This window comes from Amblyomma maculatum, chromosome 7, assembly GCF_055883805.1.
Source record: "Amblyomma maculatum isolate TAMU_Amacu chromosome 7, ASM5588380v1, whole genome shotgun sequence".
NCBI lineage: Eukaryota > Metazoa > Arthropoda > Arachnida > Ixodida > Ixodidae > Amblyomma > Amblyomma maculatum.
In genome coordinates, this window is record NC_139350.1 from 64,618,940 (window position 1) to 64,641,902 (window position 22,963).

The 22,963-nt window shown below is 46.2% G+C and overlaps 1 protein-coding gene across 3 annotated transcripts in view; it reads right to left on the minus strand.

Annotated features, from left to right (window-relative positions):
* The window catches only part of LOC146183562 (uncharacterized), a 196,957-nt gene that overhangs the window by 117,707 nt on the left and 56,287 nt on the right, over positions 1-22,963 (minus strand). For 2 of the 3 annotated variants that reach the window (XM_084609149.1, XM_084609146.1), the window contains 4 exons: positions 20,325-20,411; positions 10,968-11,168; positions 7,260-8,978; positions 5,965-6,108 (listed from right to left, as the gene is read on the minus strand). In XM_084609149.1, coding sequence (XP_084465275.1) covers positions 5,965-6,108; positions 7,260-8,978; positions 10,968-11,168; positions 20,325-20,411 — 2,151 coding nt within the window. The remainder of the gene's footprint in view (positions 1-5,964; positions 6,109-7,259; positions 8,979-10,967; positions 11,169-20,324; positions 20,412-22,963) is intronic. The other variant, XM_084609148.1, reaches the window with a different exon arrangement.

Below are 22,963 nucleotides of genomic sequence, written 5' to 3' on the forward strand. Positions count from 1 at the left end.
AGTAATGAGCGAAAACTACATTGGGTCACGATTTATTTTTGCAGGTTGCAGACTTTGCCATGTAAAAGTGGTCCATGGAAATTCCACGAAGCATTCTGACGTGCACGAGTTCAAAAATACTTGGAAGTAATGTCGTGGCTTTGAGCCCGCCATTGCACTGCGAAAAAGCGACTGCTAAAACACCCGAGTCGTACTGCGTCGAATGTGGTTGCAGATCACACAAGAACAGAGGCCAACACCCAAGTCGTCCAAACATGTGAACAAATGTTTGCGGAGGCTGCATGGAGGCCTGACAAGCCTGACTACAGATACTACAGCCTGACGGAGATGGTATCAAGTTTTGGATATGGATTCGTGTCCCTGCGAGTAGATGACAGAAGTCACTACAAAGTTTGAAGCTGTTGATGATGTCACAAATATGTGTTGTTCTCTCGTGGCCACGAAAGGTACCATAATAGTGTTAATAGATGTCCGCACTTTTTTTTTTTCGAAAATAAAACATTTTCCACAAAATTTCACTAAAGATTATTAAAATCGTAAGACTGGCCGAAATTCGTACATTATACGGAAAAATCAGAAGAGTTGCCAGGTATGCTTATCTGCCATTCTGGGCCATTAACCTCGGAATCTAGCTGGATTTAATTTCCTCTTTTGTGTCCTCTCAACATGGAAGCATACTCTCCAGCAGCCTGCCCAGTCTGCAAGTATATGCCCCATAAGTGTGGAATGCAATTCACCTTCAGGGCATTAGGAAACGAGGCAGACCATAACACATCATCCCTGAAAATGATTATAGCAGAAAGACAATACCATCTGATGAAAAGAGAGAATTTCTACCTGCATTTTTACTGCAATAAAAAGAAATCCTCAACACTTTTTTAGTGCTCTAAACTGGCTTGGTAGCAGATTATCACTTTATAAAAACCTCACATTGTTGGGCTGTTAGTATCACTTTACATGATGGCAAGTTTAACAACCCAACAGAGAGGCTCCAGACTCCTGGGTATAACCAAGTTGTAATTTCCTTGTCTGTCACTCTGCTCAGTGCTGTCAAGTCTCAACACAGTGCTTTGGAGATGTCAAAGTCAATTTTCAAACCAACAGCTTGATCCTTGCTACGTCTGCATTTCACCTGTTCAGAAGAAATAATTACCAGCGAAACTGACATGCTCAATTTCAAAACTATGATATAACTTGTGCTTAACTAGCAATTTTTTTTTTGTCAATATACCAGATTCAGTCGTGCAAACTGGTCAAAGAAATTCAAAATGCTAATTACTTCTATCTTAAGACTATCATCCCGCAGCTCACTAAGGCATATTTGACATTGTGGGGATACACATATATCCCACTGTCCTTTCTAACCAGCGACGAGTGCGGCTGAGTCACGAGACGACGTGCGCTCGCCAGGAGAGGGTGGGGGAGAAGACACTTAGCGTTTCCCTCGCTCCCCATACAATGCTGCGACACCACAGCATCGCGCTGTTAACCTAGGGAAGGGTAACATTCCAAACGCGAGGAGGAATGACTTGCTTCTCTCGTCTGGTTACTTGCATACCGATTATGTCTCGGTATGCAATACCAGGAGGGATAAAACCGCGGCGCTGGGAGAGGAAAGCCTTCTTGCCTCACCTGCACCCAGAGACCCTAGACGGATAACCTTGACCCTCCCTATCGGTGGACAACTATGATGACCTGGTGAGCCACTCGAACTCTTATGTTATCAGATAGAACATTCTTCCGCAGTGTGTGTTGTTGATTTGCATTAGGATTAATAAATTGTTGCCTAGTGTGCCCAGTTCGTTGCCTATTTCGTCCAGACCTGCCGTGGCTGTGACTGTGGCACGGATTGAGGACATGTGTCGCGTACGAGTAACGCCTGCGTGCAGTTGGTACGGGAGCTCGCCTACCCCGCTGGCTGTGCGTAGTTGTGATCCCATATCTGGTGCCCGAATGTGGGGCGAAGTAGGCAATTGAGCAGGTAACTTTGTTTGAACGGATGGCTATTGACGCTCCAACAAAGTATGGCATCGGGTAGGCCTGACTTGCAGGCTTTGTTCACGCCATCACAGCTAGTGACACATGTCAGAGCTCTCTTCTTGACGTGCCGTTGCAGCCTTTATTAGGGTTTGAGGATGTAGAGCTAGAGCGTTCCACGCGGAATAGCCGAGCGATATATCCTGATGCGTTGAGAGAAGATAGACCTGGCACGGAGGGTTCCACATCAGGCACCTCGCCACTTCGCAGCTTGGACAATGAGCCCCTGCAGCCTAATTGTTCGACGCCGGCAGTGACTGCGTCCAATTCCACGGGCGTTACTCTATCGACAACTGAGGTGCTCTTGCAAAGTGTGATGAAAGTAATGCAGAGCTTAGCAGGTGTCTTGCAGAACAATTCGCAAGCCCCAGCGCAGGGACCGCGTGTTAATGTAGACATGCCTACTTATACGGGGTACCATGACAGAATGGGAGCGAATGAGTACCTCGACCGTCTGCTGCATTATCAGCAAGTAACAGGAATAGCCGACGCCGAAATCAAAATCCTGTTGAGAGTGCGGTACCACTTTTCGTCTTGCGAGCGGCACAGCGCAATCCGGTGGTGCAGCTAGAATAGTGATTCGTTGGGAAAGGCGCGTGCGGCGACTATGCTTCATTCATCTTCCGGGTTTATCCGTTCCTGTAATCCTTAGACGAGACTTTCTACCCAAAACAGGCATTGTGATAGACGTAAGCAGAGGAGGTTATAGAGAGCGTGCGACAGGCGCATTGAAGCTTTTCGCGAAAGCGCCCGTAGCACGGCATGCAAAGGTTTCGAGCTACAAGATGCATCCAAAGCAGGTCGTACTGCCCCTTGCTGCTCTTGGAAGAGACTCAAGGCTTTGCAGAACGAAGCTTACCTCCTTATCGAGGTCTCTTCTCTGGAGAGGAATAAGTGTCGGCCACAAAACTAGTTCCACAAAGGTTTCATTCTGCAAGTTTACCTTCACATACCCATTGAAAAATACTTGTGAGTTTTGCCATGTCTTCTGAAGTCCCTCCCAAGACAGCGTTCAGGAGCTCAGAGCATGTTTTGTCAATAAAAAATGTCACCCACATGTTTCGAAGCTCTTGGCTGGGCTAGGCAAGGGGCCCTAGTCACACTAACAGCGGCGACTCCTCAAAAGGCATGTTCAATGATCTGGCTGTAGGCCACTGAAAGCTACCCTCAATGGACAACCTTCATATTCCTCTTCACTATTTGCGACTTTTTCCTCCACAGGCCGCAGCACCCTATGGTCACCTCAGTGTGGAAACCTCAGCCCTGACTCTAAGGCATTTTGCATTTGCTTGGCTGACAGTAAAGCACCTCAGCATGGTTTGGAAAAACAAGGATCCTAATTTTGACACGGTATTCTGACCTCGTCATCCTGACTGTGAAGTGAAAGAGGTAAATATAAAGATGGCTTCCTGGCTTTTAGTACAGTGTGAAGTTTTCATTACCAAACGCACAATTCTTTTTCTCATAGCTTCTCACAGCACATCTGATGTCTCAAAGCACAAATAGATGGATTGCTGTAACTCTTAATTAAAATCAAAATTAAAAGGATGTTGGGAGTTGATGGCATACAGAACGCTTCCCTTGTTTGGCATGTCAGGCGCTGTTCCCGATGCTTACACCTCACATTTAATAAATCTTTATCTAAGGAAATATTATGCCTTGGTTAGAAGTGCAGTAAAATAATTGTTCACATGAGCTTTCACACCCATCCCATTGTTATGCACTTGTTTCAAAATCCTTGAACACTTTTTTTTTAACATACCTTGGAGGTCCCACCTTCTGCAAAAGCTTTTCGACAGTAATTCCTTTTGAAACAATTAGTTTTGCAGTAGCCAATTCTGACCATTGTCAGACAATATTTTTTTACTTCTAGTAAACATTCCACCGTGTTCCTCCCCCTTAAGTTCTCACCAAAAATTATAACCCATATTAACAGTGACATATTGCCGGCTAAGATAGAAGCCTACCTGTCTTTTTGACATCAGAGTGCAGTAGTAGGCAAGGCATCGTGAAATTGAGTGCCTGTTAAATTGAGACTTTCCCAGAATCAATGCTAGGACCATTATTCTTTGTTTTTATTAATGACATTGTACTGGAAATATTTGGCTGTTCACCAATGACTGTGTGTGGCACCACGAGAGGAAATGACCAATCAAAATTTTTAACTTTGTTTGAATTAACTTGAAGTTTGAATTAGCATGAATGTACATTATTGAGGTTGATGTATACTGTGCAGGCGTCAAAACAAGAGTGACCCCGATTCTGGATAACAAGGAAATGAGAGAAGTTTTGTTTTCAAGTGAACAGTGATGCTGCTGTGTGCCTCAGTGCATATCTGCGTATCAGCCTCAACTGAGGATCTTTCAAGGAGGGGCAAAGGAAGCCTTTGCACCATAATGATGGCAGGAAATGGCTCCATTCAAACTAGAATGCAGCCAGGGCATAGGAATGATATGCCTAAAGTTTACCAACTCCTCTTTACCTCTGCACCTGTGATTGCTTGAAAATCACGACCATGCTAAATACACATTAATACAATATTCCATATTCTTCAAAATGGCAATCAAATAGTAGTACCTCAAGGGCACCCTAGCTAGTTGCATTTAAATCAACTTTCAGATGACAATGTTGTGATAGGCTCTTAATATATTATCAAATAATAATTGGTTAACAGAAAAGGAAAGGCGCAGTATCTGTCACACTTGATCTGCGGACCCCTGAACCATGCCGTAAGGGAAGCAATGAAGGTGGGAGAGAAAAACTAATAATAAAAAGAGGTCCTGCTAATGACAGGCATCAGAGAAATGAGAAAATGAGTAAGAAAAAGTGTCTTAAAATGAGTTCTGGTGACTGAAGGACAATGCTTTCCCATAATGCATGTCTTGCGCAAATAGGAACTTTGAGCACCAAGGCACAAATGAAAAGGAACACAAAAGAAGTGTGGCAAGACAAACAGCACACATGTGGTTCAAAACTCATCCACACTGGCAATCATAAACACCTGTACGGCTCGGTGAAACCCGCATCACGTTGCAGTTACACTTATAGCTGAGAATGCTGTTTTAAGGTAAAAGCCTTTGAGCGCTCATACTCGCGGTGACTGTTCGTCCGTTACATGCAAAGGCTAGAAGAATTTGCAGGAGACAGTAGCTGGCAGCTGGCATGGCCAAGCACTAACTGGACACACGGCTTCCTGACATCACGCTAGGCAGAAGCTGCCAACTCGCACCTCTCCTTTCATATGGGAGCATGACATCACAATCAGCCTGCCAAAACCCTTGCATTCCCGTTATCCCTAGCTATGCAGGCATTCATGACTCCGTTAAAGCGGGGCTTTATATTGTTACGGACGACATCAAGGAAGAAAAAGCGGGCAGTGGCGCGTACAGGAGCACTTGCGCTAGGCCCGGCAACATTTTCATTAAACGTCATCTCACTGTCATCGGCCATTTCTCTGTCCTCTGTTCTCCTGTTTTCATTAGCTTGCCGTATCGTAACAGTATGTTGGCTGGTAGCTTACACTATCGCATCATACCAAATGTGGGAGTCAAAATAGAGATGCCATAGTGGAGAGCTTTGGACCACCACATGATAGAGGCTTTCGCCTCATCACAGTTTAGGGATCCAAAGCTCCCCCTAAAATTCTTTTTTACAAACAGGACGCGGTGAGGACACAGCACGATTGTGCAAATGAGCCACACTCGTAAGGCATTTTTGCCCACGTGGAGCAACTGTGATGCCCCGTACTTCAATTTGACAAGTGCCTCCTTCAAAGCACCCTCCACTCACTAGACAACTCCACACCTTCGAAGCATTTCATCCAACTTCCCTCGTTGCGCAATAAACAAAATGGGCAAAGAGGTCCCACTTAGCTACGAGCATGTGCGTTCAGCCTCTTCCTGGCAGAGTCCATGTCTTGCAACCCACCCTATCCGGATAGTCCAAGTTGATCTTCCGCTTGGGCTCCGTGGGGCTGGGTGCAACCGTCTGGTGATCCCTGCATCTCTTGGCCCGGGCCTGGCCAGTACAGACTCCTGGGTTTTTCCCTCTACACAAAAATTTATCTCCAGGCTGCATAAACAGAGCGGAGGTGTGTGAAGTACAGCCCGCATTTCAATTTCGGCCCTAAAGCAGTTGTTTAGGATCACCTTAGTAAAAACTGTGCCCCCTTTGGCTGACTAGCAAGTAGTCCTCCAAGGTGACAATACACACAAGTAAACTGCCAGCACAAGCATGTTATTACTGAGGTTGCATATCATATGCTATATGAGCTACTTCCTATTATCGATAGGCAAAGTACAGGCCACAAGTGCAAAAGAGAATGAGACTAGGCTGCAGCAAAGCTCACAGGAATGTCTGCTGCACTCCAGTGAGAATGGTACAAAACTGGAATACTCGCACCAGCTTACTGGACAAACTGGAGAGTCTAAAGAACAAACAAGAATGGAAAGAAAGGCAAAGCGTTTTTTTTTCACATTGTTTCTTCCTTGTGCAGCACCCTTTTCCAGTGGCAAGAACCCCCAACCCAGCATGAACTGATCTCTTGTACTTTTTCCCCAACAAAGCCATTCCCATTTACCACAAGACAACACAATACTACATCTGCCACATAGCAACAATGTTCACAATAAAATTACATGGGCCTTTGCTTAAAATTCATAGAGCAGAGATGAGACCACAAGTGCCTCAGTAGTGACAGCAGACAAGGAGGAAGCACATAGTTGAAAGTCCGTGTCCCTCCTTATTTCACATAAAGTTGCATTTCTTTAGTTTAGCAGACTATGATATACAAGAGTTGTTATCAAAGAACATCTACACCAAGCACTGGATGCACCTTTATACTGCACTCCATGCGACTGTTCCAAAGGAGTGCCACCATGGAATTCCCCCTCCATGAAATGCAAAAACACTTCAGTCATAAGTGGCCACTTAGGAGGCTTTCCTCACTATATCCACATCTTATGTAGAATAGGAATGTACAGGGTCGTCCACTTCTAGCTATAAAAGGGGCACAGCTTTAAAAGCGACATTGCCTCCAGGGTGGGCTCATATCGAAGCAAAGCGACACAAACACTGAAGGTCCCTGCGGTGGTGCTTCGAATGGCCTGCCTATTTGCTTTATTGCATGGCCGCGTAAGGCGCAATGAAGCTTTGAAAGCAGTGAACGTGTTCTAGCTAGAAGTGGATGAGGCTGTACATACAAGGCACAGTCCATAAATCACCTTCTCTGCTCCATCTGCTTGCCCAGCTTCATCTACGAGCTCTGCTTCATGTGTGGGCAAGGCTCCGTCTGCAGGCTTGGCTTCATCTGTGGGCCAGGCTTCTTCTATGGACTCTGCTTCATCTGCGGGCTCTGCTTCACGTGACGGCAAGCCTCTGTCTGTGGGCTCAACTTCATCTGCGGGCAAGGCTCCATCTGTGGACCCAGCTTCTGCAAGATCTGCTTCGTGTGTGGGCAAAGCTCTGTCAGTGGGCTCAGCTTCATCTGCGAGCTCTGTTCCACCTGTGGACTCTGCTCTGCCTGTGGGCTCGGTATTGTTTGTGAACTCAACGTCTACGAGCTCTGCTTTGTGTGCGGGCAAGGCTTTGTGTGCCTGCTCAGCTCTGTCAGTGGGCTCTGCTTCATCTGCGGGCTCTGCATCGTGTGTGGATAAGGCTCCGTTTTCGGGCTCTGCTTCGTGTGTGGACAAGGCACCATCTGTGAACTCTGCTCCATCTGTGGGCCCTGCTTCATGCATGGGTAAGGCTTTGTCTGCATGCTTGGCTCCATCTGTGGGCTCAGCTTCATTTACGAGCTCTGCTTTGTCTGCATCATGAGTGGACAAGGCTCCACCTGTGGGCTCAGCTTCATCTACGAGCTCTGCTTCATCTGTCCCCTCGGCTTTGGGTGTGGGTAAGGCTCCGTCTGTGGGCTCAGATTCATCTGCAAGCTCTGCGTCACTCGTAGGCTCAGCCTCGTCCATGGGCTTGTCTCCATCTGCGAGCTCTGCTTTGTTTGCAGGCTCTGTGTGTGTGGTCTCTGCTTCATCTGCAGGCTCTGCTTCATGTGTGGGCAAGGCTTTGCCTGCAAACTTGACCTTGGCCATTGGCTGGGCCTTGGCTACTTGCTTGTCTATGTTTGGGCTCCTGCCAAGCAGTCGTTTCAGAACTGCAGCACTAGAGGAAGGCTCACCTCCATCTGCAGGTTCAGCCTTGGCAGATTGCATGTCCATGTTTATACTACTGCACAGCACTTTTCTGCCCAGCAGTCTTCGTTTCAAAACTCCATCACTAGTGGAAGGCTCAGCCCAGTCAGTGGGCTCAGCTTTGTCTGCAGGTTTGGCTTTGGCCACTGGCATGGCCTTGGAAACTTGCTCGTCCATGTTTAGACTACTGCACAGTAGTCTTCGTTTCAAAACTGCAGCACGAGTGAAAAGCTCAGCTCCTTTTGCAGGCAAGGCTTTGTCAGCGGGCTTGGCATTGGCTACTTGCTTGTCCATGCTTAGACTACTGCCCAGCCGTCTTCGTTTCAAAACTGCAGCACGAGCGAAAAGCTCAGCTCCTTTTCCAGGCAAGGCTTTGTCAGCGGGTTTGGCATTGGCTACTTGCTTGTCCGTGCTTAGACTACTGCCCAGCCGTCTTCGTTTCGAAACTAAAGAACTAGTAGAAGGCTCAGCTCTGTCTTCGGGCTTGGCTTCGCCTGCCAGCTCGACTTTGTCTGCAGGTTTGGCTTTGGTTGCAGACTTGGCTGTTGGTTTGGCCTTGGCAATTTGCTCTTCTGTGTCTAAACTACTGCACAGCAATCTTCGTTTTGAAACTGCAGCCCTAGTAGAAGGCCCGTCTCCGTCTAAAGACTCTGCTTTGGCTGCAGGCTTCGCTTTGGCTGCTGCATTGGCCTTAGCTGCTTGCATGTCCCAGTATCGAGGACTGCTCAGTGGCTTTCTGCCACGAGTTTCGACCGACTGCAAGAGATACAAAAGGAAGTGAGGTATAAACATTGATTACAGCCATTCCTTTCAGAAAGACCGACAGTGACCCCCAAAGATTTCAGTGTGTCGAATCCATGACACCTGTTGTAGCGGACACATACTGCTGTAATACTGTAATCACTTGTGGTGCCACAAGATGAATATGGCTATTAGTTTCAACCTACATTTACACACTGGAGAGGCAGAATAATTAATTTAAAGGTGTGTATGAGAGAAGCCAACATTTTTTTGTCCTCCTTTCCCTTCCCATGGCCAAACATCCATACTTTAATTTTTACTTTTATATAGCATGCTCTTCGTTGAATACTCTCATCACAGCCCTCATTCTTCTCATGGATAGAGCAATCAATCATGCTCGCTTATCAGAAAAAATTCCAGAAGTGCCATTCATCTCACAATATCTCGCATGCCATCAACAAATAAGATTTTCTGCATGTGAGTTACTGTTTGTGCAGTTTTGCAAAAATTAGATGCTGCTTCTGTTCTTTACACAACAACTAAGAGCAGTGTTCTCTCAAAGGTAATAAGTTTGTAGCATTTCATTATCGAGCTAATTGTCACTACCTGATAGAATAAATTTTGACTAATGCTGATAGCCAACCTTCTTTCATATTAAACAAACAAGTTCGCAACGTTCCTGCCATGTGACATTATAGGATGCTCTTATCTAATCCACCATGAAAAAGTATGCTTCATTATGTGAACAAGTTCTACTACGGCCCATAGCATACTATTAGGAAACAAAAAAAGATGAGCAATCGCTAAAAGCAATCAAGTGAAAGAAAAATGTTTGCTATGAGCTCCAGCAAAGGTGCCAGTGTTAGTTACACAAGAAACGAAGCTTGTGGAAGACGAATGTGGCGTGGCTCAACAAGTCACCTCATTTCTAATAATTCCATCAGTAAAAGCCATCACCAGAATTTCTTATCATCAAAGTGCTGGGAATCACTAGGCTACCGTAATCAGCATCATTTGTGTCTAAAGTCCTGGCAGTTTCTCCAGTTTGGCAAATAGCTAAACTTGCAAAAACATGAAAGGTGGCAAACATAACCACTGAAGTGAATATAATGGAGACGCTTGAGTCACCTTAAGGATATAATACAACTGCCATTGCAGCCCTATATGCTTGCTGTTGCTATCTGGTGCTTCTTTATATGTTTAGCACTTGGCTGTTACCCATGTCATGTGACCAGGGCATCTCTCAGCTGCCAGCCCACCTACACAAACTCTGTCAACAGGTTTCATGATACCACCAACCCATCAATCATTAAGAACTGCTACAGCTCCCCCACCCCTGGATGTGAGACAGCAAGAGTGGAGCTCCACCATGTCTCACAAGTGAGGTAGGCCTTTATAATTTCTGAGCTCAGTATGCATGCAACAAAGCATTGATGGGAATATGAAATGAAAGACTGCCATAGCAACATTGTTCTCACCAAAAAATAACGCAAATGCTGCTGTCTTTCAATGAATAAATATCACAATGCAAGCAGTCCTTGGATGATTTTTCCAGTATCAAATGATAATATAATTTCAATATTTTTCTGGTCCCTTGAAGTCCAAATTAATGAGCTTTTACTGTGTCACTTTGTAAACAAAATTTGAAACTGCACAGTATACCCAACTCACGCACGCTGATAGCTTCTCTCTCCCAGAGTTTAGATGGCCTCCCCACATGCGAGATGAGCACGTTGGCCACAATGAAAGAAAACTAAACGCTAGCCACAATGTCTTAAGTCTGCATGGTAGTAGGTAATCCTATAAGCCTAACTGCACAAGTGAGGAAAGAATTTGTTGCAAGCTTCGACTGCAATGCCCAATGTCCATTTGCATGTCCATGCTTCAGCAAAAGCTACGTTTTTCTAAAAATATATGCCAGTTCTGAAAAACTTCTGCACTTATTCCTCACTGCAATTACTGCCCAAGGGAGAAATTTCAGTTCCAGAATTGAGGTGCCCCTACCTTGACAGGCTTCTTGCCCTTAGAGAATAGGCTGGCAAGTGGGCCGCAATGCTGGATGTGTGTGTAGAAAGACATGAACGCCAAATATGACACATTACACCCTGGCTCCCGGCAAGTGAAGATGTCCAATGCAAAGCTAGCCAGCCGCAGAGCTGACCGCATCTCTTTTGGGGTGAGGGGCCGCTTATCGTTTACCCTTGCCTGCAAAAACATATATATGCACACGTTAATGATAGTGATAAATAGAAAATAAGCACAGCATGTTCAGCATTGCCATCAAGTGCACCCATGCAAGACCTCTTCTTGCACCCAACAGTTTCCTTCTAAAGCTCGGTCTGGTGCAGTGATTCGGCAGGATCTTTCATGAAGATCACAACGAAAATCAAAATTGTCCAGAAATTTTGAACTAACAGAATACAAATTAATAAGGTTTCACTGCATAACAGTAAAGGCTACATCTTGAAAGGTTCAGTTCTACTAAGTTTTTTAGTGCCAAACTTCAAAGGTCTGCAGGAGCATTTCTATAAAAGACAGAATGATCATTAACACTATAACCCCTGACATCAGGAGAAACCAGTAGTATGCATTCTAGGTAGTTTCCAGCAAGCGATGCATGAAATTTCACAGAAAAATATTCCATACTGGTTAAAATACTTCATAAAAGCTTGCTTTCGGTGAAATTAAATGACATTTAGGATCTGAGGGCAAAAACAGCACATCCCCAAAACATCATAATTGACTTTTGCAATAGAAACGTTTCATCAAGAACACTTCTCTTAAATCATGGAAGCTAAAGCAGTTACAAACCAAGCAAGTTGGTGATGCAATGACATGACATAAAGGCAGCTGGTGTCAATACCTTTGTAGATAACATCACTGTAAAACATACCTGCCAACCTAGCAACATGAAAATTCGAGATTGCCGCAGCAGGGGGTCTTTTTTTTTCTGTAGTTTAGCAATTCAGAAACTACTGAGGCTGCAGACATTATAAAAGGCCCACTAGTTAATTTTCTGCAGCACAAGCATAGTTGTTACGATTTTGTGAAGCGATGTGTATCTTGGGATGTCGTTCTTGCCACCGTTCGAAATGCTCACAGGACAGGTGCACATGGTACAGAATCCATACTTGTCATCTTTTTGCAAACTGTCAGAGCACGGAAACTCAGTTGTGTACAATTTACTAAATACTTGCAAGTACTTCGCTTTCGAAAGCGCCATCAATCGTTCCAACTTCAGGAAACAGAGTAGTTTGGCGTTCCGCACTTCACTCGACAACCTGTGAAAGCCAACTGAAGCCTAGCACATGATCATATAACAACTGGCTTGCTAAATGCGCTAGCCAGCCTGAGGAGAGGCAATTCAGAAAATCCAATATGGCAGCGCCCGTCGGTTCCTTGCTTTCGTGGTGTTGCCGGCAGCTGCTACCTCGAATCAATGTCTGCTGCTGTGCTGCATTCCGGTATAGTTATATTACGGTAATTTATAAAATTATAGCTATAGTGTGAAAAAAAAATTAAAAGTTAGCAAAGAAAACACTGAGCTGTGATGGCCACTTTTTGGGAGATCTAAAGTCGCATCCATACAATAAATATAATCGAAATTCGGGAGACTCCTGAACTCGGGAGAGTTGGCAGGTATGCATGCAGGCATTTTTAAAGGCCCTTCAGCCTTTCAAAAGCCTTTGAAAGATTTTTGAGCTTTCGAGATCCTCAATCAGTATTGAACTAGTTGTGCTGCTGCACTGCAAGCTCAATCGCTGTAAAAAGGTTTCATTATCTCACACCAAAATGTTGTGGCACCAAGACTACTGGGAATAATTTTGCAAGCATAGCCTTTGAAATTTCAACACAATTACAGAGGTCCTTTGACTTGATATAAAATTGACTCAATCGTCACTGCAACCACCCGTGCATAGAAGTGCTCAAAGGCCTTTGAGCTGACAGATCACTGGTCTGACAGTCTTAGAAATACCCATGTGACAGCTGTATAAACCGAAAGCTCATTAAGTCAGACAATACTTGGTCCAGCAAAGCTCCAGAAAAATGCGTAAAAAAAAGCATGCTAATTCTAATGTAAGTCGGTTTCACTACGGATAATTCAAACATGTCGCTGCGTCTGGGCAGACTGGTGCACAGCATGTGGCCAAAAACATACCTCTGCGATAGGGCGGCAAGTTAGAAGCTGCGCATATCTGAAACAGGGACAGAAGATGAAACCAGCTAATACCACGGAAGAGTAGGAAAGCCCAAATGGTGCCATGAGCGGCGACAGAGGGCAGGCCCCGGTGGTGGCTCTCTGCTTTCTTTTCCACGCAACCTCCGAAATTTGCTATTAAATGCACGTTAATCGAGCCCTGTTAATTTGGAAATATGAATAAGGATGGCTGGCAATATCTTAGATAATGCCCATTAAAGGCTCTGATGCCGGATGGGCGCTACAAGTTATGCGGAAGAAAACATATATATTGTCGCGGACAACAGGGTAAGACATGAACAGGGCTAAGCTGTAGGACCAGGCCGCGTTCCGAACACAGCGCACGAGCAGACTTCAGTGTCTTCTTCTTCCAGGTACAGCAAGAACATAGGAAAACCAGGTGGCATTACTCCCTCTCTTAAAAAAAGAAATCAAATGGAGCGCGAGCGATGGGCAATGTAAGCGAAAACAAAGATCAGCACATGGACAGAATAGATAACGAAGGAAGAGAAGGTGTCCTACGCGATAACGAAACAAGCGCATAGCGCACTACCACGTGAAATAGGGCTTCATGTGGACAATGTGCAAGACCTTGGAGCGTGGTTGCCGATGCGAAGGCTGCACATTACCTGCTGGAAGAACTTCATATGCCACTTTCGTGACACGGCGCAGAACTTCGTAAGGTCCGAAGTATCGGGAAATCAGTTTGTCACACAAGCCGGGCCGACGCACCGGGGTCCACCCCCAAACTTTCTCTCCAGGATGGTATGCGACGTGTCGATAACTGAGGTAGCGGCGTGCATCCGTGCCCTGCTGTTGCTGAATGCGAATACGGGCAAAATGACGTGCTTCCTCAGAGTCTGGCGTGAGTGGATGATCATCTGTGCAGCTCGGAAGCATGGCATCCAACATCGTCTGAACGTCACGTCCAAAGACTAGGCGAAATGGTGTAAAACGCATTGTCTCTTGGGTGGCAGTGTTGTAGGCATATGCGATGTAGGAGAGAATCTCATCCCTGTTTTTGTGCTGCGAGTCTATGTACATTGCGATCATGTCGGCGATGGTTTTGTTGAGTCTCTCCGGGAGGCCATTCGTCTGCGGGTGATATGCAGTTCTTCGGTGGCTGGTATGACTGAGCTCGAGTATGTCGTGCATGAGCTGTGCCGTAAACGCGGTGCCTTGATCAATGACGACTAGGGACGGTGCGCCATGACACAACACGATTTGCCGCATAAAGAACCGAGCTATCAACTGATATGACCCGCTGCACTCCCTTGGTTTCCGCATAACGTATGAGATAGTAGGTCGTGACTATAATCCATTTGTTACCCATCGATGACAGCAAAAATGGGCCCAGAAGGTTAGAAGGTCGATGCCGACTTGGTCAAACGGTGTCAGAGGTGGAATAATAGGTTGGAGCAAACCCGCGGGCTTGAGGAGGCACCTTTCGACATTGACACTCGCGGCAGCCTCAGATGTAGCGATGGACAGCGTCAGAAAGTTTAGGCCAATAATTGGCTTTACGAACTTAAGCGAGTGTGTGTGCAGAGCCCAAGTGGCCGGAGGTGGGCTCATCGTGGCAAGCAAAAAAAGGATATCGGCGCGAAGGTCGGCCGGCACAACGAGAAGTTGCACTCGATCAACAGTGCTGGAGTTTTTCTTGAATAAAATGCCATTCCGAAGACAGAATGCAGACAGGTTCCTTCCAAACTGGCAGGCGACGTCAGCAGCGCAACCCTCCAGGTGGTCAATGACAGGTCGAAGGTCTGGGTCAGCTCGCTGTTGGGTCATTACGTCTAAGGCACTCACTAGTCCAAGAAAACCTCAGTTGTCATCCGTGATGTTATCGACTAATCCGACGGGTGCAGTAGAGAGCGCGTCAGCATCTTCGTGCTTCTGACCAAATTTATACACAATGAAGTAATCAAATTCTTGGAGGCGAAGGCTCCATCGTGTTAGGCGCCCTGATGGGTCGCGGAGATTGGCCGGCCAACACAAAGAATGGTGGTCAGTAACAACTTTAAACGTGCGGCCATAGAGTTAAGGCCTAACTTTCATAGTTGCCCACACAACCGCGAGGCATTCCTTTTCCGTAGTGGAATAATTTGTTTCACCACGGGAGAGCATGCGGCTGGCATACGCAATGACCCTTTCCACACCAGCTTGTTGAACGAGTACAGCGCCAAGGCCGATCTTGCTGGCGTTAGTGTGGACTTTGGTGACAGCGTCTTCATCAAAGTGCGCAAAAACAGGGGTAGTTTGCAGTCGTCTGCATAGCTCCGCAAAAGCCTCTTGTTGCTCGACGGCCCACACGAACTGTGTATCATCCCGCATGAGGCGGGTGAGGGGTGCGGCTATCTTGGAAAAGTCGGCGATGAAGCGGCGGTAGTACGCACACAAACCCAGGAAACGTTTTAAACTCCTCTTCGTGGCAGGAACGGGAAACTTGGCGACAGCGGCAGTTTTGTTGGGGTCTGGCCTAACGCCTGCGGCACTCACAAGATGATCGAGAAACTTCATCTCTTTGTAGCCAAAGTGGCACTTCTTGGGCTTAAGCGTCAAATCAGCTAACCGGAGGGCATCTAATACTGTGCGCAGGCGTTCGAGGTGTTCTCCAAAGGTTTCAGAGAACAAGGCGTCGTCGAGATAAACTAATTTGCAATTTGAGGCCGGCGAGAACGGTGTCCCTCATGCGCTGAAAAGTAGCCAGCGCTGAACATAGCCCGAATGGCAGCACTTTAAACTCATAAAGTCCATCTGGAGTGACAAAAGCTGTTTTTTCGCGGTCCCGCTCATCGACCTCAATCTGCCAGTACCCACTCTTCAAGTCAAAGGAGAAGTACAGTGAAATCTCGTTACTACGAACACCACATTAACGAATTTTTCAAATTAACAAATTCTTTAAGAATCCCCGGCACATTTGCTGTTTTCAATGTAAAACTATTTCAGAATTACGAATTTCAAAATAGCGTATATTTCAGAATAACGCACATATTTTATTTCTTTTTCTATAATTTTGGAACATCAGTATTACGAATTCAGCTAAAATTAACAGCGCTGCAGCTTGCAACTCTCGTGTGAAACAGAAACCGCAGTTTCTGTGTGTATGGCCCATGGGCTGTAGCTATCATCATCAGCACATCTAGTACCAGCTCCCTGCGCCATTACGAAGCTATGGTTTATTACGCAGCAGCCAGCAGGCCTAGCCGCCTGCGTTTTTTTCTTGTGTGTTGTACGCGGGTCGGTAGTTTGTGCGTTCGAGCATGCTGGAAGATTTTTTTTAGGCCGCGAATTGACTTATTGCGAAGTTTGAGCAAGAGCGATGATATTCGGCAGCGAAGTGCCAAGAAGATATGAACGCAGCCGCTTTCACTGCAATAAATCGACGCAGGGCAAAAGCGATTCGGCCTCTACAGACAGGTATCATTGCCCCATCAACTGCCGAAATCATTTTGGATGACCGAGACAAGATTTTCAAACTTCAGGAAGTATTGAAGTTGAGGTCATATCGAATTCTTATGTTTTTATTGCTTTTTTTGCACATGAACGAAGTCCGTACTTCCATTGCTCGGTGCAATCATGCATGCAACGCGGTGTGCCGCAAAGTGGAAGGTGTATGTGCTGTAGTAGTGTAATGTAGTGCACAGTCGTGTTTGCTGCACGCGGCAGAAGAAAATAATTGATTTCTTCAAATATATCAGCTTTAGAGTTAGTGCAACAATTTAATTTTAGGTTTTGCTTGTCTACACAAGCCCACTGCCCTCTGCCAAGGTACGTACGTAGGTTTGACCACTGGCTTATAGTCTCAGATTTTTCATTACAATAATATATTTCAAAAACACGAATTATTTTTTGCGGTCCCGTCGGATTCGTTTATAGAGATTTGACTGTAGTGGGCGCGACGAAGCTTGTTGAGCAAATCATTTATACGGGGCTGCGGGTAGAAGTCTTTTTTAGTGATGTCGTTCAACTTTTGATAACACAGAAGCGAAGAGTGCCATCTTTTTTCTTTACCAGCACGACAGGGGATGACCATGGACTGTTGGAGGGTTGGATGACACCATCACGAAGCATCTCCTGAACCTGTGTCTGAATAGCTTCACATTCCGTCGTTGAGATGCGGTACGGCTACTGGCGTATCGGGAGGGCATCGTCGGGAGTAATTATACGGTGCTTCACAAGAGGCGTCTGCCGAGTTTTCAATGAGTTCGCGAAACAAGCACTGTATTCTAGGAGGAAAACGCAGTTCGCGCTGCTGTGTTTCCGAGAGATCTGTACTAGTATCAAGACGATCAAGAGATGGGTGCACATTTTCAACTTCTCCGAAGTAAAACTAACAGAAATGTTACCTAAGGAGTCAGCAAATGCGATTGCGGTAGTGCAGAAAAGATGGCGGGGTTCGTTCGTGAAGTTAGTCACCAGGAGCTCAGATCGGCCGTTACGGAGATGGATGAGGCACCTCGCTGAGGTGATGCCGTGGGCGAGCAAAAGGGACTAGTTGTCTTCAGCGACTGCCGCTCCGTCCTGTAGTTCGCCACAGTTAACAGTCACAAAAATACTGAAACGTGGCGGAATAGAAATGCTCTCGGCAGAAATTCGAAGAGGGGTGCTGCGTTGGCAGTTCGCGATGGTATCATCAGCTTTCTTGATAGAAAAGGTCACAGTATGCTTCCGGAGATCGATAATGGCCCCATACTCTCGGAGAAAATCGACACCAGCCGCAGGAGCAGTCAGGTATCACAAGGCAGCTGACAACAAACGTGGAGTTGCGAACTTGGACTCTCGCCGTGCACTGACCACTCAGAGTTACGACATGACTGCCAGCGGTTTGAATCTGAGTGCCAGACCATGGCGTCATTACTTTTTTTAGAAGCGCCGCTAGCTTCCCGCTTAAAATCGAAAAATCAGCACCAGTGTCTACCAATGCGCTAACCTTATAGCCGTCGAGGACCACGGGTATATTCAGCAAGAGTCTATCTTCATATGTACGAACTGTCATCGGGGCCGTCAAGTCGCGTTGTCGGGGGGTCTTCATCACGTCGATTTGAAGCGGCCTCACCCCCAGAGGTCGCTGTATTTAGTTTTCCGGACGCGGACTAGGCAACCGTCGCTGCGCCATCCAGGAGCTGGGCTGTGAGGATGGTCGGCATGGAGACATCGATCGTGACTGTCGCCAAAAAGTTGGCGCCATGCGCTGCTGGGCTACGTAGTCCTCAATATCCTGGGGTTGTTGGCCTAATGGAGGGCGACACATGTCGATAGAGAAGCCCTTCAGTCCCAGTTGTCGATATGGGCACTGCCTATACAGGTGACCTGGTTCTCCGCAGTGGAAGACAGGCGCTGCCGATTTGGGGCATGCCACAGGTCTACCTTTCGCTGGGGTGGTCGGCGGTTGTCGAAGTACGGCTCAGGGTGGTCTGAATACAGTGAGCCTTGGTCGGGTGGCAGTAATTGTGTGGAATCAGTCGGAGGACATCACAAGATGTCCACATGCGTTGGCCGACAGGACTCGGGGAAAGGATGGCGGGTTAGCAGATGGTACCGAAGGCCGAAATACTTGCTGGAGCTTTTCTCGGACAATACTAGCGACAGAGCCGACCGTCGGCTGGGGAGCACCGAAAAAGAGTCTGAAGTTCTCGCAAAATGGAGCGGATGATGTCGCGGAAAAGATCTGGAGTAGCCCCGAAGGCCGAAAGCGGCTCTGTGAGCGAAGCGGCGAGTACCCGCCTGTCGTAGGTCATAGACCGCTGCTGGAGCACCCTTTCTATTGCGATTGCCTCCATAAAAAACTCTGCAACCGTGGTCAGCGGTTAGCGCACGAGGCCAGCGAACAGTTGCTCCTTAACGCCGCGCCTTCTCGTACATAGTTTTAAAAAATTGCTCAAAAGCGAGGCTTTCCTCGCTAGACGAATTGCGATACAGCCTACTTTATGCATGTCATAACTTTATTAACTTCTAACATAGTGATTCGGTACAGTCTCGTTGGGCATCTGCTTGCGAGTGTGAAGCCCTTTAGCTTGTTCTCGGCGGTCCTGGCAGGTGTAGGTGTCCAGGATGCAGGAGCAGAACTCGCGCCAGGATGTTAGGGTGCCTTCACAATTCTCGTACCAAGTACGAGTGCCATCTTCTAGGCTGAAAAAGACGTTCCTGAGCTTCGCGGCATTGTCCCACTGATTAAACGAGGCGACCCATTCAAACTGGACAAGCCAGCTTTCGACGTCTTCATTATGACTGTCATGGAAAGGCTTAGACAGTCGTGGGTTCTGTAGCGTGTAATAAGTTGGAGCTTGCATGACAGGTCGAGGGCGGCTACGGTGGTGAATTCCAACGGTCCATGCTCAGGTGGTAAGCCTAGGTTCCTCCAGCTAGTGCGGTGCACAGAAGTGTCGACTGGCACAGGACCTCAATCCTGGGCGTGCGGAGGAGTGCGGGACATATACTGGGATCGATACCCTGCGCTGACCCCAAAATATGTCGCGGACACCAGGGCAAGACATGAACGACAGGGCTAAGCTGTAGGAGCAGGCAGCATTCCGACCACAGCGCATGAGCCAACTTCAGTGTCCTCTTCCAGGCGCAGCAAGAACATTGGGACACTAGGTGGCAATATATATATTTTTTTTCTTTTCAAGATTTGGCCATCCCCCAAACATCAGCCAACAATAGGCATTTACTGCCATTGCGTGTTCAATGACTGAGTGGCAGTGGACAGCGTCACCCCAAGAGTGGCATGATAAAAGAAAAGTACTGAGGAGACCTGCACAACCAACAAGCACTGGCACTCTGCCAAAGAGCCAGTGTCAAAAGGTAAACACACCATAATATTGGTGTGCAGCATCTTGCCGCACTGCCAAGAAATACATTGCGGATCATGATCGCGAATGCACTAATGACTAATGCCTTTTTCTTTTTTCTCCCAAATTGGATGTGGGTCGGTTCATTATGGGAGTGGGTTCGTTACATGAGTAAATACAGTAAATTTATGATAATGCAAATTGTTTTTGTCTGTTTTTTTTTAGGCCATTCGGTAATTCAAACTTTTCCCGGTTCTGTGAAGTTCGAATCAGCGAACTTTTACTCTTTAAACACATCGCAGTATTTTAGTGTGTTGCTGGTGCAGCCTTGACACCTCAGCCAATGGCATCGGGAAAGCCACTACTTACCAGGTTGTAGTGGATCTTGAGAATGTGCTCTTTAATGGCCTCCTTGCTTGTAAAGGACATGTCACACGCAGAACACACTAGCGGCATCTACAAAGAGACAAGACAATATGGCGTAAGAACTTTGCAGAAAAAGCTTACAGGCACTGTTTGACACAGTTTTCATTAAGTACTCTAGCTGGAGTGAGCTTTTTGAAAGCCTGAGAAAAGCACAGATAAGCACAAGTGGAGGATGATCTACTCTTGGTATACTCCATTTCATACATCAAGTGCAACACTGCCAAAGCTACAGCTTTTGTTTGCGCTCTCCGCATCCGAGATGAAAACTAGTGCCTGCTCTTGACGAAAGCAAATAATAGTTATTTTGTCTGCAAGCTTAATGCATCTTAATTTGCCATCAACTTCATAAGGAGCACCATTTTTAGGGAGAAAGGATCGGATTCAGTGCATTAGTATGTTTTTATGTCGTTTTCGTTCGTGTCACATTTTCGCTGCCCCGCAACCTTGCCAGCTGTGCCACTAGATGGCACTGGCTGTGCCCTCCGCGCTGCGCATCTCTTTTTGAGAAAATGGTTTTTCGGTGTGCATTTTTTCTATAAGATTCGCACCGCAAAGATGTCTAGGTACGCGGTCTGAAACGAAAGAGAAAATATATTTTCCACTGAATGAATTTAAAGCCTTTTCTGATGCAAAAATACGGTGTGGTGACATGCATTTTCAAAACCGCATCCTTTGTTCACACAGGCACGCTAAATTTAAAAAAAAACTGCTTTAGAGCTTTAATGCAATTGTCAATGCTATGTTGGCCCATACGTTTAGCTTCAGCAGAAATGGCTACCTAAAACATTAGGAACCCTATTTTTCCTCGCATAATCTTCACGCCACCACTGGTGCTAAGAATTTCTGGCTCCGCTGGACAGGCCATTATTGGAAACTGACCCTGGCAGCATTAAATGCTAGAACCCTAGCTAGTGAGGCTAGTTTAGCAATGCTGTTAGGGGAACTAGAGGGTATGAAATATGATATCATAGGGTTTAGTGAGGTTAGGAGGCCGAATAAGGCACATACAGTTAAACCTCTATGTAACGAGCCTCCATGTAGCAAATTGCTCGATATTACGAATTCTTCAATTCCCCAACGCTGCACCCATTGAAGTGAATATATTTGAAAACTTCATGTAACGAACATGTCACGGCGGTTGACCTTGATATAACTCGAGGTGCCGACTGTCTCTTGGCTAGTGCCAGGTTAGAGGAAATTTTCCAGAACCCAACAAGTTTCAGGATGATAAAACACAAAGTGAAGTGAGAAGAACGCCTACTATTCACAACTCGAATGAACAACAGGAAGGGCTGCAAAGTCTGGCCACACTAGGCAAGATGGCAGCAGTATCGAGGTCTGCATGCGACTCGTCCCTTTAAAATGTATTGCTGTTCCTTGCTTCTGACAAAATTTGGGGTTTTGTGAAGAGTGGTCACGTTTGTGACGGTTCAGGCATCATTCTGACATGCCCCAAGTGCCCCAGGGACTATCAGACCGAAGTTCAGGCGCTGGCGTCGCTGGAGATCCTCAAGAAATAGTGATCAGCTGGCAAATGTGTTTATGAAATTTACCATGGATAAAAGCGACGTGTTACTGCGTCGCCAATGCTTCTACGGAAGCACTTTGGCACTGCACTGTGTTTACGTATTATTACAGGCAAGGACATTAATGATTTCGCAATTATTCAGCATGAATGGAAAGGCCCCAAGCTCATCTTACGAGCCTCCAGTCGTCGAGCTTGTTGCCGCTGTTTGATAGAGTATAACTTTTTTTTTCCTCAGTGAGCAGTATGTTTTCATTTCCAAGAATAATATGAAGCTATTAGTTACGAGAAGGGTCATCATGATTATTTTAAAGATTGTGGTTTTTGATGAGATCTGGCTTGTGCACAATAGTGCAGTTTAAATTAACAGTGTATTTCACTGAACTAGCACAATTCTTTTGTGATTGATGGTGCCGCTTGCATTGCTAGGTGTCAATTTCAGCACGCAGGTGTCTTGAGTTTTTGTGTTATGTCGCTACGTCGACTGTCTGTGTGGCGTGAACGGGTGCATTTGTTTTCCTCGAGTGCGAGCGTGATAAGTGATGCCTTCGAAAAGCTTGCATGCTGCGTCGCCTCTTTCGCGTGTGTATTTACACCTATGCTACCGGATATTATAAACTAGTTCTCTAGCGAGGCCCTCGGGAATTTTCGCTCCCTCAGGCAGTCTGTGATCGAGAAGTTCGTCAGTATAAATTCCGTATTGTGTCTTATTCACACGCTGCTCAGCCCGCCTAGCTTGTCTACCTGTCGACGATGTAATTCCAACCCAGTTACAGGGTTTAAAAAAAAAGTTGCAAAGAAAGTTGTTAAAAGGGCTGACAGGAAAGTAAACCATAAAACTGCTTTCTGTTGGCCTACATGGTTCGTCACCTTCAATTCCGTCTTGCTCCTTTGATGCTTGAACCAGTAAAGTGATTCAACAAGTGAAAATCAAATTATTATGGCACCTTTGGTTCCCCTACTGTGCACTCTACACAGCAGTTGCCAGTTGTTGCAAGGCACACGCCCTGGATGCGTGTGCCTTTCTCATTCGGATGCCTAAATCGGTGTGCCTAAA